Source organism: Pocillopora damicornis, chromosome 1, assembly GCF_964200805.1.
Source record: "Pocillopora damicornis chromosome 1, jaPocDami1.2, whole genome shotgun sequence".
In the NCBI taxonomy this organism is placed as follows: domain Eukaryota; kingdom Metazoa; phylum Cnidaria; class Anthozoa; order Scleractinia; family Pocilloporidae; genus Pocillopora; species Pocillopora damicornis.
The window spans coordinates 26,227,482-26,245,040 of NC_142670.1; the positions used below are offsets into that span (position 1 = coordinate 26,227,482).

Genomic DNA, 17,559 nt, shown 5'->3' on the forward strand with positions numbered 1-17,559 from the left:
GGCATGATCAACGATGCTCTTTTGGATGCTAAGAACAATGTGAGCGAAAGTGAGCCGCTGTATGAACTTATTGATGAGAATCATTGGTCGAGGTCAAAAGAAAGAAAAGAACTTTTCGATGCAATCAGTAATACATTGAAACAGTCGAGAACTTCCAAAACGTCAGCAAAAGTACAAGAAAAAGAATCAGGAAACGTTGGCCTTTATTCCAAGAACAGTTCCAATCTCAACTTTGATTTAATAAGTCAAGCTATCATAGCTTGGAGGGAGAAAAGATCCAGAGAAACAATAGATAAACGGCAATGCAGCACAAGGAGACAATCTTTGTTCGACAAGATAAGCAACATGTTAAAATCTCTGAAAGATGAAAGCAATGTTGACAACAGCAAACGTAGAGAAAAAAAGAAAGTAAGATTTCAAGAGGACGTCGTCGAGTTTTCTCTCCGTAAATTACGTAGGAGACGGGATGACCTGTTACAACGGTTCGAGAGTATTGTTTCTGGGTTCTCGGAAGAAGACGAAGAATTTAATTATTTATTAAAAACAGCAGAGGCTTATAACTACTATTTGTATTTGAGACTTTCGGAATATTTCCTGTGAACATTATCGATCATTTTAATGTTAAGCAACAAGTAACCTTTATTCATCTTATTCTGATACATTTGATTAGTTTTATTTATTGAAACATAACTATGGAATTGAATGAGTGTTTTCAATAAATTAGACTTATTATTTACCAAGATAATTTCTTTGTTCGGAGAAACTAACACCACCATGCTACTCTGAAATTCGAATGGAAATAAACTTATGTATGTGTATGTGGGACTGGAATTTTGCTGGTCTCGAGCGTATCGACTCCCTCCACTCCCTCTTCACCCGCTCCTCTTTTGCTTGTCGAAATTTACATGCAATTTGGTTTGGCGCAGTTTAAGACGAAATTTTTATTTGGATACGATGCAAATTGATCTGAACACGACTAGTCACTTAATCGTTTCGTTTTGACAAATTGTGCAACGGGCTTTTAATCCGAAATTTGTTACTCCTTTTGCTAGTGCTAATTTGCAGAATCTTTTCTTAATGTGCTCACACATTGCAAGTAAACAAAAATTGTCCAAGTTTCTACTGCTTATTTTATTAAAAACGAGTAATTGGAATGCGTTTGAAGGTTGCTCTCCAGGTGTAATATGTTTTTCTAAATTTCTTGTTCCTCTGCGTGTGAATACGTTCTGTAGAGTAAAACTTAAAGTTTGCTTAGTTTGCGAACTAAAAAAATCGTCAATACCTTCGACCATTTTAATTTCAGTTATCCTCGCGCTACAGTTGCGTTACGCAAGGTATATACCGCAGTGCTAAAGACTAAGAGCTCGTAAGGTGCCAAGATCGGCGCACAGTAAATAATACGCCGTTTCGCTCGGAAAGCTTCGTTTTGCGCCGGCTAATTAGCGTTTATTTATTTTAAAATACCGATTTGCAGAGACGAACAGCGACTGCGTCGATCAGGAGACATGGAGCCAGAAATCTGTCGCTAAAGGATTCACAAAGATTCGCTACTGAGCTTATTAACTGCGTGAAGCAATAAGGATTTATATTTCACAAAGTATTAAAAGCAATTCATGTGTTCATACTGAGCTCCTCTGGACCTTGTGAAACACGTCGTGCTCACTGAATTCCTTGTGAAAATCCTGTGGGAAAGAGCCGTGATTTGCCATGAATGTTTCCTTTTTTATTGCAACTTTCGAATGGGACAGAAGAAACTCAGTATACTAGTATACTAATATTATTAGTATACAAACAAAATATCTTCTCGCCTCCATGATCAGTATTAACACTGTTATTATCACCAGTACACAATGTTTTCGTTTATTTATTTATCCTCACAAAATTTTGGAGACCAAGCACTCAAGATTCAAATTGAGCAGAAGTTTTATTTGAGCGGTCAGTTTTGGATATCCGATTCATTCGCTTAAAGAAACCTCATCTGTTTCGAATTGTTGCCTCTTAGACGGTTATACGATTACATCGAGCTAAAAAGGAAACCTTTTTCTTTTCTGTATAGCGCATTTTACATCCTTTTTGTTAGTTTATAGTTTGGTTGCACTCCGATTGGCTTATTTAAAAAAATTAATGAAGGAATTCGCAAAGGTGTACCGCATCCTTAAAAATGTTTTCCGTATGCAACAAGTTATGTTCAGCTGGTTGGTACATCGCAGAGATACTGCATTTTTGAAAATTACTCCATCAGCTCCCTAGGGAAGGTAATAAAAGTCACTAGTAGATGTCAAACTTCTTGCAGCAAATAAAATGCATTATAATTAGTACTGGTCTAACTCGAAATTTAATAAACTTTTTCATTGTTTCAAATGTTGGAGTACCAGGCGTGGCTTATTGGTTTAGAGAATAAAGCTGGGGTTTGGACTTGGGAGAGTGGAGAAAACTGAATGTTTCGAAATGATAACGAAGATTTCTCTGATATATCCAAGAATGGAGGCCTCTCTAATGGTATCTCTGGGTTTGATAAAAATGCCTACATTTGTAAGATGCCCGGAGGTAAGATCAGCGCGCATTAGTAGTTGAACACAGTGCCCATGAAAATTTCCGGGACATACATTTCCGAAAAAAATTACTAGTTCATAACAAATGAATAACAAATGATCACTAGTTTATAACAATAATCAGTCATTGACTTCCCAGTGGCAGATACATTAATCGGATTGGAATTCTAAACGTGATTTGAAAAAGAAAAATTATCCTTCAGCATCGACGCAAGCCGAAGTCGATTGTTGTTTGAAGTGCCTGCAGCTGGAAGAAAAGCAATCAAAATTGTACAGTTCGCAACTTTTGTCGAGCGCGCTGCGATTGGGATAATCTAGCCAACGGAAACTTCCCCCTCCCACAAGTTACAAGGGGTGCTCACCGAAGTAAGTAAGGTATGCATATTTTTTTTAACATAACATATCAAAGTATTTTTATTTTGTGTGCGTCTGTGTGTGTGTTTCCCTGTGTATCCTTTCGCACAAAGGCACACGTAGATGTTTTCCTCATACTGCGTGGCACAAGCTCCTGTGTTTTGATAAGGCCAACTGATGCGAGGAGACTAAAGAGGCAAATGAAACACGGCACGCCTTTCGATCAAAACTTAGGGAAAAGGAGGATTGAGGTTTATACTCATATTTTTTTTTCTTCTTTCGTGGCTCAAATGAAATTTATCATTTTTGGAATCAAATAATTAAATAAACCAGTAACCCAGATTTTTGATTCATACAAAATGAAACCTGAAAGTCATGTGTGTACTAGAACTTAATATCGCTTGGAGAAAATTAATTCAAACTCTGTGTTAAGAAGGTTAAGACTGTTTAGACAAATTTAGAGGCTTATTCAGTAATTCAAAAAATTCGGTAAGTGCAATAACAATCCTTTACTTGAATTAAATGTACCTGCTCGCAAGCTCATGTTCAGAAAGATTCCACAAACGTCAATGGGTAAATTAATGGGCGGTCAAGTCATTTCGTGAAGTTTTTTTACAGCCGGAATAGGAAAAGTGCTTCAATCAAATAATAGGTTTTCAAGAACTTTGTGGAAATAGAATTTAGAGACTCCCTTTTTGCATTTCCTATCCCATTTTTGTTTTATTCAAATGTTGTTGAAATTGTAAACTACGTTGAGATTTTTAACTTGCTGTGATACGAAAGTGATGGTGACTGTACTGGCGACAAACTTGTCCGAGTTGTTGTACATGTCTGATGGAAGTACCTCACACGGCAGTTTACCAATGATGTCATGAAATGCAGCTAGGTTAAGGAAGAGGCATAAAGGTATGCTGACACAAGCAAGTCCACACTCAACGCCATCGGGAACATAACTTGAACCAATTCCAGAGATATTTAGGTAAGAAAATTTGTGAGCTTTAAACTTGGCATAGGCCAGTCCTCTATTGGCAACGCGGCTGAGAGTTTTTGCACGCACATTGATGACTTTTGTTTATTTAATTTAAGGGGAAAAAATTTCAATTTTAAAATAACTAAATACAGTTAAAAAATACTTGCTGAAGAATTCTCGCATATTTTACATAGCGTTTGAGGCATCTGTAACAGATGTTGCTATCGTAAGTACATAAAAGTAGTTCCTTTATGGCTTTTGAAGAAAACGCTCCATATAACATGTTATGGGTGGAGTTCACCATGTGAAGTGAAAATAATATCTGCATTTTTACTTTGTAACCACCCAATTCTAGCTGATGTGACATAATTGAAGCGAGTGTGACGTAATGGATAAACTGTTTTGTTTCTATCTTTTTTAAGCCTAAGTCCACAAATACTTCTTTTTGCAAATTGCAACAGAGCCTTTCGAGTGTAAGGCCGGACGGCTTCTTCCGAAACGGCTCACGTCAACCTTTCCGGCCTCGCATACGTCAGGATTGCGTGAGCAGGGCCGATGGATCATATGATATCAGTATCAATCCAATAAGCAGAGCATTGATGTTCTATAAGAGGAACACCGAATGTTCTTCTCGGCATAATTTGAATTCAGAAACTGTTATATATTTCTAAAACTAGTTCAAGAACCGTCTAAAGAGGGCACGTATATAGTTAACAGGTGAAACGGAAGCTGTAATTTGATCAGTTTGTTAATATCTTTTCCGTGCTTTCAAGAGGCCTAAATCTGTTCGATTTGTTCAAAGCTTTCGAGTCATTCGAAGTTTCCAGACATCCGCTCGTCGCACTCTCTCATAACCCTTGCTAATGTTGTCCAAGGGCAAAGCTTGGACCTCTTATATTTAAACTGACAGCTCAAAGCTAAAAAGGAAAAAAGTAGTACGTGCAGTTAGCTTCGAATCCTCACTGATTTGGTCACGTGCATCGAATTGCGGTTTACAACGAAACTTTCCGCCAAAAGGAAAAAAAAAATAAGAATGAATAAAGAAGGTTTTTTTCCCATCTTTCCTCATTATTTTTAAAATATTATTTTCACTTCACCCATGATTAATTTCCTGCGGCTAAAATGTTTGTTCAATATACTTCACCGGCATTATAGAACCGGCGAGTTGCTGTCATTAATTATTAAAAGGCTACATTGGCATATATTGTAGAGTTTATCTGTCATTTCAAGAAAATGATGCTTTGAAATATTTCTGATGTGTTTCTGTAATTTATTTTTGAAAATGTTGGTATTGCTAGAAAATTTATTGCGCAAAAGGTGCGCAAATTTAGGCTTTGCTTCTTAGACAGAAGTGTCTGTGATGACATTCTGAAAATAACACTGAAATTAATTAAAAATGATGTCGATATTCTGCTGGAAGCAATTGAAGTGTTTTCATGTCGGTCAATGTTTGGGCCAAGAAAAACACAGCATTTTCATGAAAGACACTGGAGCATTTTCATTGATTGTTTTGATAGAAAAATGAAGAGAAAAAATAAAAACAGATATTCGTAAGCTATTACGCGTCAGACTCCTCACAAAATTCATTTTCGTTCGAATATGATTTCCTGTTTTTTTTTCATTATTCCTTTTGAACACAGCTTAGTTAAATTTCCGACCGTTTATTCTTTCTTCTTTCTTCAACACAATAAAATGTCTTTGTGACAACACGAAAAAAATAGTTTTTCTTAGCAGCTTTATTTTTGCCTCTGTCTTCAATGAATAGCGAAATGTTTACACGGGGTATCACCATCTGAGAAGAAATTTGCAAATAAAGCTAAAAAGGAAATTTTTGTGCATGTCAAATTGAAACGTTGACTCGTTGCTAGCATCTAAAACGATACGCTATAAGAAATTTACAATTTCATTCCTTTGGAAATTTCCTAGAAACCTCATGCAAAGAAACGGGTGCATAAAATAACCTACTAGAGAATGAAGTTTATTTAAAATGCAAAACAAAACGGTAGCGTTGAAAGAATATCTCCATAAGGTGTCTGACGTCTACCTTAGCAATTACTTAATGCAATGCCCAAAGTTAATTTACGTAGATGGAAATAGATCACAAATTCATCAACGACAGTTGTCTCCGTGATACATCACACTGAGTCTTCAGTAGCTCCAGGCGAGAAGCGTCTTGCATGCAAGTAACGTAGTGCACGATTTTACATTTTGGTAATTTTGCAGGAGTAGTTTGGCAAGATGCCTCGCATCTTGTCTCTTGGTGCCTTCACTGTTCTGTGCTCTCTGATGTGTGTTGTAAAATGCGCAGAAGGTGGGTAGATTTTTAAATTAATATAAGGGAAAGTCTTTAAAACTGTTAATTTATAATGTATCTGAAGCGGGTATAAGCGAAAATAGTTCATCGCGAATGTTCTATTGTGACTGTTACAAGAATTCCGAAGTTTTCAAAATGTTCTACCCTCTTATAGGAGAGTAAAATGTTTACAAAGCTATTACGAAGAGATGTGAATCTTTTAAGACAGGTGGGATCTACCTCACGCAAGTTTTTTTAAGCAGGCGGTTGGGATAAAAGGATCATGAAGTTTAGGCGATAAATTCGACACAAATTCATGCTGCACTCTCTTTAATTTGTTAGTATGCTCTAAGTCTGAAGAGAAAACTCCGTAGGTGCCGCTACTATTATGAGTATGACTATGAATTTAGTGAGCTAAAGTGAAGCTTAATCATCCATTTTTCTCTCAGCATATTTACACAACGAAATAAATAAGTAGAAAATTTCAAAAACCTCCCCCGAACATCTAATTAGTCCTTTAACTGTCGTTTTGAAAATTATTATCGATTAGGATCAGAAGCAAATATGTAGAATTGTAAAAACGGTCGAAATGTCGACACAACGTTTTTATCGCGTGAACTTCCGTCGAATACATCTAAATCTAAATTTAGAGATAGCTCCTTCTGAAAGAAATTTACACGTTTTATGGCTTCAAATCTACGTGTAAGGAATTAGTTTCGATTAAACAACGAAATGTCCTTCAATTATCTAGAGACTGGAATTCTTAAGGAACACAATCATCTCGAAAGAAATAACCGAATTTAGTTTTGTCTCATCTTTTTATCATCATTATCTGTATTCTACACTGACATACGAACTTGGAAAAACACTGAGACTTTCATGAAAGCTACACATAAAATTTTTCTACAATTTACATCCTAGATCTTAGTTCCTAAATTGTTTGTCTCGATATTAACTTTTCGTGTTTTGAGATGTCAATTCTTTAGTAAAATTTGCATCTTTCCTCTTTGACAGGTTCGGAACTGAAAAATGAATTATTTACCAAAAAGTACACTTATGCCTTAATTAAAATCAGCCCCATGCCAAAAGTTTGGTGACTTCTGCGAAGCGGTTGAAAACACGAGCCATAACTCATTAGATACAAAAGGCGACGCTTTAAGGACATAAGTGAAAATTCTAAAATGGAACAATCTTTTTCAAGCCAATGTCTGTTGCAATCCTGGTTGTTTAAGTCTCTGAAAATAAAAACAAGAACAAAAACACCTTAAAATAACAAAACTATAAATTTCTCTCCCTAAACATATCAATAAAATCTTTCAATGTGATAAATTTCGACATTTATAGGAAAAGAAGACAATACAGAAAAATCATAAACGAAACTTTAAGCCTCTCCTGGGAAACCATACAGGTTACACATGCAGTCACTACCAAAACAACACACTGCACAGTGGAACATACAACACAATCTAAGAACAGCGAACCTACATGAGAATTTCGCAATTCTAAAGAAGTGCCCTAGAAAGCTCGACTATCTTGTATTCCAGATCCTCCTTATAAAAAAGAAAAGACCAGACTTTAACCTTACAGAACATTACTCAACATCGTAGTATTTAGTCATGGATTGTAGTTTTGATTGATTCTAGGTTAACTTTACCAATTCACGTAAGACCATAAAGTCTAGGGAGGGCCATCCACCCGCGTTAAGTTTAGGCAACGACACGATTTCGAGTGCACTTTAGTGTAAATAAGCACGAGTATACTTTTCAAAGACAACAAAATTGCACGAGCCCGTAGGGCAAGTGCAATTTGTAGTCTGAAAAATTTACAAGCACTTATTACACCAAATTGCAGGGGGAATTATGTTATTACTTGCTATAATGTACATGAAAAAACATCGCAGAAGGTCAAGAAAGACGAAATTTTGAAGCGTGAGTGCGCTATTTGTAAATTGCACTCGTGTTACAACTTTGGACCCGCGTTATAACTTTGCACCCGTGTTTCATGAGAATGCACTCGTTTTCAGCCATCGGAAGCGCGTAATTTTTTCATAATCATTATTGATAGAGTTATTTATTTATAACACTTACCAAGACCTCATTCGGGTGAAATTATTTGTATGAATACAAAGCGTACTTTCAAGCTTTGTTCTTATAAGAGAAATCATTTATGTACCTTAAAATTTCTGTACATATTTACATATAGTACATCAATTGTGCCAATCCCTTTCAATTTTGACAATGAAAACAGGATGTAATCGAAACGTCATGTTATGCTTTTTTCGTTGATTTAAATTCGTACACTCTTTGTATTAAGTTGATTGCAGTTTCCTTTACCAATTTCTCTAGCTCCATCCCTTCCCTACTTTTCACCTTTACCACTAAATCCGGTGTCCCTGTCAAATAGAGCATTCGCTTGTAACCAGTGGTATCATGTTCTTCCTATCGGAAAATATATTATTCATTATTCTTCTCTATAGGCCAATGTCGTCAACTGGAGTTCAGAGCTGCCCTTGCATTTCGAGGAAAACGGCTGCTTAACCATGAGATAAAAGAAGTTGACAACGTCGCAAAGGACTTCTGTGGAGCATTGTGTTTCATAGAACCCAACTGTATCAGCTATAATATACTAGTATCCAATGATTCTCCTTCGATCACCAAATGCGAGATGAATAACGCTACACATTTTGAACACCCGAGTGATCTAATGTCATTTCCAAACAGCATCTATCGTGGATCCAAGGTGTGTTTATAGCTGCAATGATTAGGATAATAGAGGTCTTCTTTTGACCTATCCGTATGTCTTTGACACAATTAAAATTTTTACTGGTTTATTCACATCTTTTTAATTTTGACTGTAAATGTATAAAAACCATATATGTCAACTGCGGTTAAAGAAATAAATTTGAAAGCGATCTTCTTAATGAACATTACTCAAGCAGTAGTGAAAATAAGGCCTGAAAAAAATTCAGGCTTGTACGGGATTTGAACCCATGACCTTTGCGATACTTAGCTAACAAGCCAACTGGGAGCTGGTCCACAGTTCATAGATACGATTTTCATAAATTTACAGTTATTTATTCTTCCCCTCACGGGTTTATTTGGAACAAACATAATGACCAGCTCCCAGTTGGCATACACGACAGTTAGGTTAAGCGCTTTCAACTATCGTTGTTTGCAATTAACGCGATTGGTACAGAGACGTAGTTTCCAAATAACGCTTATGGTTACCTCACCGAATGTCAAAGATAAGTTTATAAGCATGACTCAATTGCAACCTTGATTGATTCGATTGCCCTTTGAATATGGAGAGTATGGTACTAGTAAACACAGTTTAAGCACGGGATGAAAAAAAAAAGTCTTGAGCTGCCGTAATGTTAATTTTTAATCTACGAATTTATTTCAATTATTTGCCTTTCCTTCATTAGCTTTTAATTACTTGTGACCGATTTATTCACAAAGCAAGTACTTGTATATTTAGTTTATTTTATTGTAAAAAAACCTTTACTGTTAAAGTTTCCTGGAAGTATTGCCAACACTTGATTATCATTTTAAACTCTTGTTGTCCATTTATCTGCCCTCAGAATGGCTATGTTCATTTACCTCCTTACCCTCCCCTCCCCACCTCGTATGTTGTGTAGACATAGCCTTAACTTGTCCTTTTTTGCTTCTTTGTAAAGAACGCTTGCATAAAGAAGCCATGCCCGAGTAATGCGATCTGCCAGGCTGGTTTTTCCAGTGAGGGGTATACATGTGTCTGCGTACCGGGTTACACGGGTGAAGACTGCACAAAAGGTGAGGCAGATATACGTTTCCAGTATCTAGGTTTTAGCAGTCGCTTAACGATCAGGAAGGTCGGTGACCGTTTGTTTCATTTAAAGTGTTTAGTACTCTCCTCGTGCATTTATTTTCTCGTCGAGGATAAAGAAGGATCAGCAGTAAGCTGTGAGAAAAACCTGAGGAAACGTCAGGGGAGAGGGGCGGGGGGATGTTGGCTACAGGTGGAAAAACATTTATCGAGAAGGGAATTGCCTCATTGCCGCTTTCCGCAATGGAGACCTCGATGAACCCCAGCTGCAACGCAATCCAGCCAGTAACTAGACGCGTTTACTGTTTCGGTGAAACATCTTCCCTTGAGTTCAAAGTAAAACGTGATTAAATTGCTGCGGAGGTTTCCCCGCCAGGAGGACGTGAAAGTTAGTTATTTCACGTTCCTTTTTTTTTTTCTTGTATGGGACAGCTAAGAAAAGTACAAGTTTTATAACGCACGTGCTACGTTATTTTTTGCTCATTAGCTCTTTTGTCTGGCTACGTCTACGGTCTACGTTCTGAAAATCCCTGGTAAAAATAAAAAATAGCGGACCCTCACTCTTTGTAAGATATGAATTATTAGTTGTCTGTGCAGGGTAGAAAATCGAAACCTTGATAATTTAATTACTTCAAATTTTTTTCTCTAAGACGTTGATGAGTGCAGTCTGGGAGAACACAAATGTGATTCAAATGCTGAATGTAGAAATAACGTCGGATCCTACAGCTGCAAATGTAAAGAGGGATTTTCAGGAGATGGCCGAACGTGCTCAGGTGGGTGTTGACTATTATCCATCACCAATTCTACACAAAAGCCACACCGCATTCCCGTCGTAACACAAAAAGGTCTATATACGAGTCCTTTTCTTGAACTCTGCATGCTTGTTCATGTGCCATCTATTTTATAGTTTGAATGACAGGTAGAGCTTAAATTACAAACAGCGACGAAATTAGCCATTTGAAAATAAAAAATGTTTAGAAGCTCATGTAATATTTAAGTGTTATCCATTCTACCAGGCCTCTCATCAATGTCTTGCTGCTATTTTCAGATATCGACGAGTGTGCTTTGGTTAATAATAATTGTACCAAGGGTGGCGCCAATTGCACAAACACTCTGGGGTCATTCAATTGCACCTGCCAAACTAAATATTTCTGGAATGGAATTGAATGTGAAGGTTTGTTTTCTATACCTCTGTTTGATAAAATTTTTAAACCAATTAGAAATAGCCGTCTTTCTGGCTGTCTGTAGGGTTGTCCGAGCCTTCATTTTTTCGTCTTTTTGTGTGTCCATGTGTTCGTTATTCTGCATTTCTTTTGAAAGGTTGGAATAGGCCACTTCCGAGTTCTCGGACATCAGTGATCTGGTGCCGAAATTACGGCGTGAGAACGAGGCTAAGAGCGCAGTCGCCCTCATCGGTATACAGAATAAAGAGCCGTGCTAATGAGCGAAAATTTCCCGAAACTGGGTGTTAGAGAGTAGAAAATTACTTGTAGGAGAGAAGCATTTAGCTAAGTGCTGGCGGCAAAGTAAGAAAAAAAAAAGCTGAGCTGTTCAATTTAAGCAAGAAAACAGATAAAAAACAACCCGCTTCTTCCGAACACTTCGCAATAAACGAGAAACACTTTCAAATGCACAACTTACTTCCACTCTTGATAATTTTTCAAGCCAACTTTATTTGGCATGACAGATGATTTCCCTGTTTCGCCCTCTTTTAAACGCCCTAATCTACATATGGGTCATTGCCAAAATTTTCGATTCTAGTGTGCCTTTAATACAAGGGTGGCAGGATTCTAGCTCGTTGTAAAAAATATTTTAGCGGACTGGCACTCGCCCTTTAGCGAATCTATTCTTTGAAGAAAGAAGTTAATTGGAAAGTCAATGCCGAGCTGGTTCAAAATTTTCCGTATGTTTTTACACAACATCGTCGCTGTAATGTGTCAAGTGCCTGCTTATATTAAAAAAGAATGGTAATAATGCATGAATAATCCTGACAATGAATGATGATGCAATCAAGGTCAAATTTAAACCATGTGATTATCATTCCCTTTTTGAATTGCAATTAACTTTCCAGCCGACGGTTGTTATAACTACTCAATTCTGAACGACGATAACAGAAAGAGCAGTTACGATACACCCCCGGGAGGTGAACTGTGTGACAACAAGTTATCTAAGGGATGGTATCGTTTTGAGGGAGATGCAGGAACAAAAATGCCGACAGAGCGTGTGCCAGCATACAGATGTGGTACAGACTGGTCAGGTTGGTTGAAAGGTGCTCATCCTACATTGGAGGATGGCGAAGTAAAAAGAGAGGTCTGCTTTAGCGATCGTGACACAGGTTGCATAGGCGAGAGAAATATTCTAGTGAAAAACTGTGGATCCTTCTATATCTACTATCTCCATGCAACATTATGTCCTTGGCGTTACTGTGGGACTAATGAATGAGGGGCTAAAAAGTTGGAAAAAAAAAGAAATGAATGTGATGATTTATGAATTCCTTTGTAAAATTATCTGTTTTTTATATTCGTGTAAATTTTAACTGGCCTTGTTAGCGTGCAGTGATTCAGAATGAATGTTTATGATTTTATCTTATTTACCGCTCTTCAAGTTGAGATTGACTGAAAGTCAGTTTGTTTTATCATTTCATTGTATGTCATTTTCTCGTTTGTAAGTCTCTCCCGAAGTCACAGTTATCGTCAAAGTTTCGCCTAAACTGCTTTTCAACGTTACTTTTCCTAATTTGTGTTGAAAAGGCATGATGAACCGATTATCGAATATAATCGATCGCGAAAGAAGGCGCAAAGACCTCGACATTTTACTTTACTTCAAAAAAACAGAGACCAGAAAGTGTTTCAACGATATTGCCTAGGCGACTAAGTGGTGTTAGCCAGCATTTGAGCAGAAAAGATTGAAAATGTTTTTGGTTTAAGAGTACATAATCTTAGCATAATGATATCCTTACAACAATTATTTACGGATGGTCCGTCTTAATGTCGAGATAATTCTGTGCTGTTTAAAAAGTCACAGAAAGTAACTTTTCTTTTTGAATGATGGTTCGATAACTGCTCGTTTCATTTCTTTATTTTCAAGCTAGTATCAGACCCTAACTGTTTACACATGCAGCGGAAAAAACACTGCAGACGAACCTCTGTAATACAAAAACGTTACGGTCAAAGCAAAGTGTTCGTACAAGAGATATGTCTGTTTCATTAAGTTCAGTACGGTGTAACTCTCAAGATTGGAATGTCTATAGCAACATGAACAGGCACACGAGTGCTTCTTTTCTCTGAGTATAAAGAGACCATGATTGTCTGACGCTCAGGGAGCGTTGTCCTTATTAAAGAGGGTCTCTATCAGGAAGGTTCCTAATTATAAAGAGAACATAGCAGAATTTGATCTGGATATATAAAATTATCCGCCGCACTTATTGGCGTCGGTATTGCAGAGTTGTCCGTAAGGAAAGGTTCAACTGTACCCTAGGTGCTTTTGTATTTAACAAAAAGCTAACTTTTTCTCAATATATTAATAACATCAAAAAATCTAGGCCCCCACGTGTTAGGTAAGTAAGTTTTCAATTTGTAGATTATTTCATCTGTCATCCTGATCCCTCCTATCTATACATCTATCTCGCCATAAGTTCAACGTTTCAACCAATTTTTTAGAGGATTGCTAAAGTTACAACCAATCGTGGGAGACAAACTTAAAATTAAATTATGTCCATACAGACGAGGAAATAAAAATGCGAAAAATACTTTATCATAGATAGATTTGTTACATTGTACGATAAGGTAGCACACCACTGGGTATATCAGTTTTTCGTAAAGGGTTGGAGTAATTTGATGCATAATTTTAAGACGTACTGGAATTTCAGCTAATACTTGAGCTTGACATACTCATTTCGAATCAAAATAAATTACAAAGATTCGTTTTCAGCTACGTTAAAAAAAGAAACATTTAAAAGTACATTCAATCCATGGCTCAAATCGTTTATTCAAACTTGATCAGGGGCAAGTATTAAACACACACTTTTAACTTAAGAGGCCCTCTGTTTACGTAAGTTCAGGCAGCATATTTTCTGCAATGAATTGATTGAAAAAATCACGTTTAAAGATAAAAAAACGAATTAACTCCATTTTTTAACAACAGAATTGAGATAAAGGTTTTAAAAATATTATAAAAAAATAAAATTTAAAAAAGGTATGAAAAGTGCAGGGCTTAAATGAATAAGTACAAAAACTAGGTGATTTTCGTCGTTTTACATTTATATGGTAATTTAGGTAACACATCGGATTCTGATTAAACTTAACGCTTACTAAGTACCCTAAATCTAGCGGTCACCGAAATCGTTTTAACGTTTGAACTTTTTTAGACAAGTGTATTATGTTTGAAGAATATTGAACCATTCTTAAACCCTTCACATTATTGGATCGGTATGCATATTCTCTATACTGATCTCTACACATCTACAATAGAACTTACATGGAGAATTTGGTTCAACAATTCAGAGCTTCTCTAATGGTGAATCATTTCCCTGATTTCATTACTTTTATGAGTGATCATTTTCCTTGTTCTCATGACCTCAACGTTTGATTTAAAGTGTTATTGTAAGGAGAAAAAAGATATCAATCACTCCTAGGGATTAAAAGGTTAAGAGAAACCGATTTAGAGTAGAATTGAATGTGGTACATGACTCCGGCATCGTAAAAACAAAGCTGCAAACGTTTGCGAGCGATCTCAAGTTCTTTCTTAAAATAATGGTAAATAAAATGCATTGTTTTCTTGTCACGTTTTTTCTTCGTTTATAACTTAACTTGCAATACTGACACTACTTGAATACTGAGGATCAATTGAAAAGCAACCATAGCTTACACTTAGAAATAGACACCCACAGCTTGCTTACCGATATACCCTGGCATAAATGACTGTAAATATATAAAATCATATATGTGAACTGCGGAGAAAGAAATAAGTATGAAAACGACCTTCGCAGTATTGAACACATCTTAAACAGTTGTGGAACTACGGCCTGAAAAAAATTAGGCCTGCACAGGACTTAAACCCTTTACTTCTGCGCTACCGACTGAGCTCAGAGCCAACTGGGGACTGATCATTATGTTGGTTTCAAATAAACCCGTGAAATGATGAATAAATGACTGTAAATATATGAAAATCATAGATGTGAACTGCAGAGAAAGAAATATTTTAACTGCTGCGGTAAACAAAGCAGTTTCAGCCAGTACCCCGTGGGTACTGTATCCTTGCACAAGCAATTGCAACCTAAAAACCTAGGGCGTTGCTTCAGGATTTTATCATGCAGTGCAGAGACATAACCCCATGTAGCACTGGTGGACTTCAGCCGCAAGGACCAAGACCTGATAGAAAATGGCCGGAAACCATACTCGTTATGAACTAAACATTTGAGAGATTTCTGGTCATTTTCAAAGGCAAATATCGACCTTAAACGGTTATTTAGCTCAAAAGTAATTCACAAATCAGTTTTAGGACTTGCTAATAGATAAAAATAAGATATTTAAGAATCACCTTTAATAACTCAGATAACCTTGACGCCTCGATTAGAAAATCACCAAACACCGAAAACGATAGGAGGTGAAGGGGAGGGGATTAACTTTATTACAATAAGGCTTACTTCACTTGGCGAAAGGGGTGTGTGTGGAAACAACCGATTTCAAAAATTTATCTACGAATTAAATCTCACAGCACAAGAGCCTGTATGTACACATAAACAGCCGCAGTTGATGCTCTAAAATTGGCGTCAAGCATCCGTCGTTTTGAACTTGATTAGAATTTTCGATGTACTCTCAAATTTTTAACAACTCCTTCCACTCACAAGCGGAATTAAATATCTCTGAAACCATACATATCATCTGGGAATGGTTCTCCCTAAATTCATGTCAACGAGCTATATCAGTTAAAACTTTTCACCAACGCGGCGCGGTAAATACCCACCGCCAGTCACCAACACAGAGGTAAATAGTGTGGACTAAAACAGTGAGATATTTAAACGTTTTATGGCTTCAAATTCACGGGTAGGGAATTGTTTTCGATTAAAACAACGAAATGTGCTCCAGTTATCCAGATACTGGAATTCTAAAGGAACACAATCATCCAGAAATAAAGAACCGAATTTAGTTCTGTTTCATCTTTCTATTATCATTATCCGTATTCGACACTGGCATAATGAACTTGGAAAAGCACTGGGCCTTTCATGAAAGCTGCACACAAAATTTTTCTCCGATCTCCATCCCAGATCTTAGATCCTGAATTGCTCGTCTCGACACGTGTTTTGAGCTCCAATTCTTTAAGTTTTGTATCTTTCCTCTTGACGGGTACAGAACTGAAATATGACCTAACAATTACTTATGAATAGTACATGTTGCCTTTATTGATATCAGCCCCATGTCAAAAGTTTAGTAACTTCTTCAAAGTGGATGAAAACACGAACTCAGATCATCGCATAACTCATCAGATAGAAAAGGCGACGTTATAAGAACATGCGTGAGGATTTAAAATTGGACAAAACACTTTCAAGGCAACTTCTGTTGCAATCCTGCTTGTTAAAGTCTCAGAAAATAAAGACAAAACAAAACCAAAAGAAAACATAACAAAACAATGAATTTATTACCCTAAACGCATCAATAAACTTTTTCAATGGGATGAATTTCGATATTTATTTGAAAAGGGGACAAAACAGAAAAATCATAAACGAAACTTTAAGCCTCTCCTGGGTAAACAACAGAATGTGGTTATTGTGACCAAACCGACCATACAGGTTACACGTGCAGCCACTTCCAAAACAACACACTGCATAGTGGTACATACAACACAGTCTAAGAACAGCGAACCTAAGTGAGGATTTCGTAATTGTCAATCGCTCTGACGAAAGGCTAACGCTCGAAACGTCAGCTTTTTTACCCTCTACGGTGGCCAGCGTTTTCAACTCAGTTGTTAACACTAAATTACCTGCTATACTCTCCCACCGACGTAGCACCAAAGTTTCTGTAGAAACGTACCCCCTGCACCAGCCCGTAGGGCAAGTACAATTTGTAGTTTTCGAAAAATTTACAAGTGCTTATGACACCAAATTGCAAGAGAAATCACGTCATTACTTGTTGAAACACAGAGTCAAGACGGACGAAATTTGGAAAGCATGCGCATGTTATTTGTAACTTGCACTCGTGTTACAACTTTGAACTCGTGTTATAACTTTGCACTCGTGTTACATGAGAATGCACTCGTTTTCAGCCGATCAGAATCGCCTAATTTTTTCATGTACAATATTAATAAATAGAGAATAATACATGGGCGCGTGTAGATACGGAGTTTCTCTCCCATATCTACAAGCAACCATGCATTATATTGTTTATCATACAAACACATTAGCCCTTCAGTGACAAGAAAAGCCGACTTCATGAATGAATGAAATAAATTGAAGAATCGACAATCGCACAGTGCGTTGGCGCTAAGGCTCAAGATAGAAAAATAAGTTGAATCATGATTTCAAAACAACAGTGGGCCTTGTTTTCAATCTACAAAATTCTCATTTATCGACTTTGTTCTTACCGACAGAA

General features: G+C 36.9%; 2 protein-coding genes across 3 annotated transcripts in view; both read left to right on the plus strand.

Annotated features, from left to right (window-relative positions):
• LOC113685004 (polycystin-1-like protein 2) overlaps positions 1-600 on the plus strand; it is a 28,835-nt gene extending 28,235 nt beyond the window's left edge. The window contains exon 16 of the mRNA XM_089182142.1: positions 1-600. This exon is cut by the window's left edge and continues 1,109 nt beyond it. Within this exon, the coding sequence (XP_089038268.1) occupies positions 1-600 (600 nt within the window).
• A 5,381-nt stretch (positions 601-5,981) lies between these two features.
• LOC149052981 (uromodulin-like) overlaps positions 5,982-17,559 on the plus strand; it is a 38,145-nt gene continuing 26,567 nt past the window's right edge. The window contains exons 1-6 of one of the 2 annotated variants that reach the window (XM_089212948.1): positions 5,994-6,187; positions 8,646-8,908; positions 9,846-9,960; positions 10,624-10,746; positions 11,022-11,147; positions 12,045-12,471. In XM_089212948.1, the coding sequence (XP_089069074.1) occupies positions 6,115-6,187; positions 8,646-8,908; positions 9,846-9,960; positions 10,624-10,746; positions 11,022-11,147; positions 12,045-12,415 (1,071 nt within the window). In that variant the 5' untranslated portion in view covers positions 5,994-6,114 and the 3' untranslated portion in view covers positions 12,416-12,471. Of the gene's footprint in view, positions 6,188-8,645; positions 8,909-9,845; positions 9,961-10,623; positions 10,747-11,021; positions 11,148-12,044; positions 12,472-17,559 lie in introns of those variants that run through there. The other variant, XM_089212943.1, reaches the window with a different exon arrangement.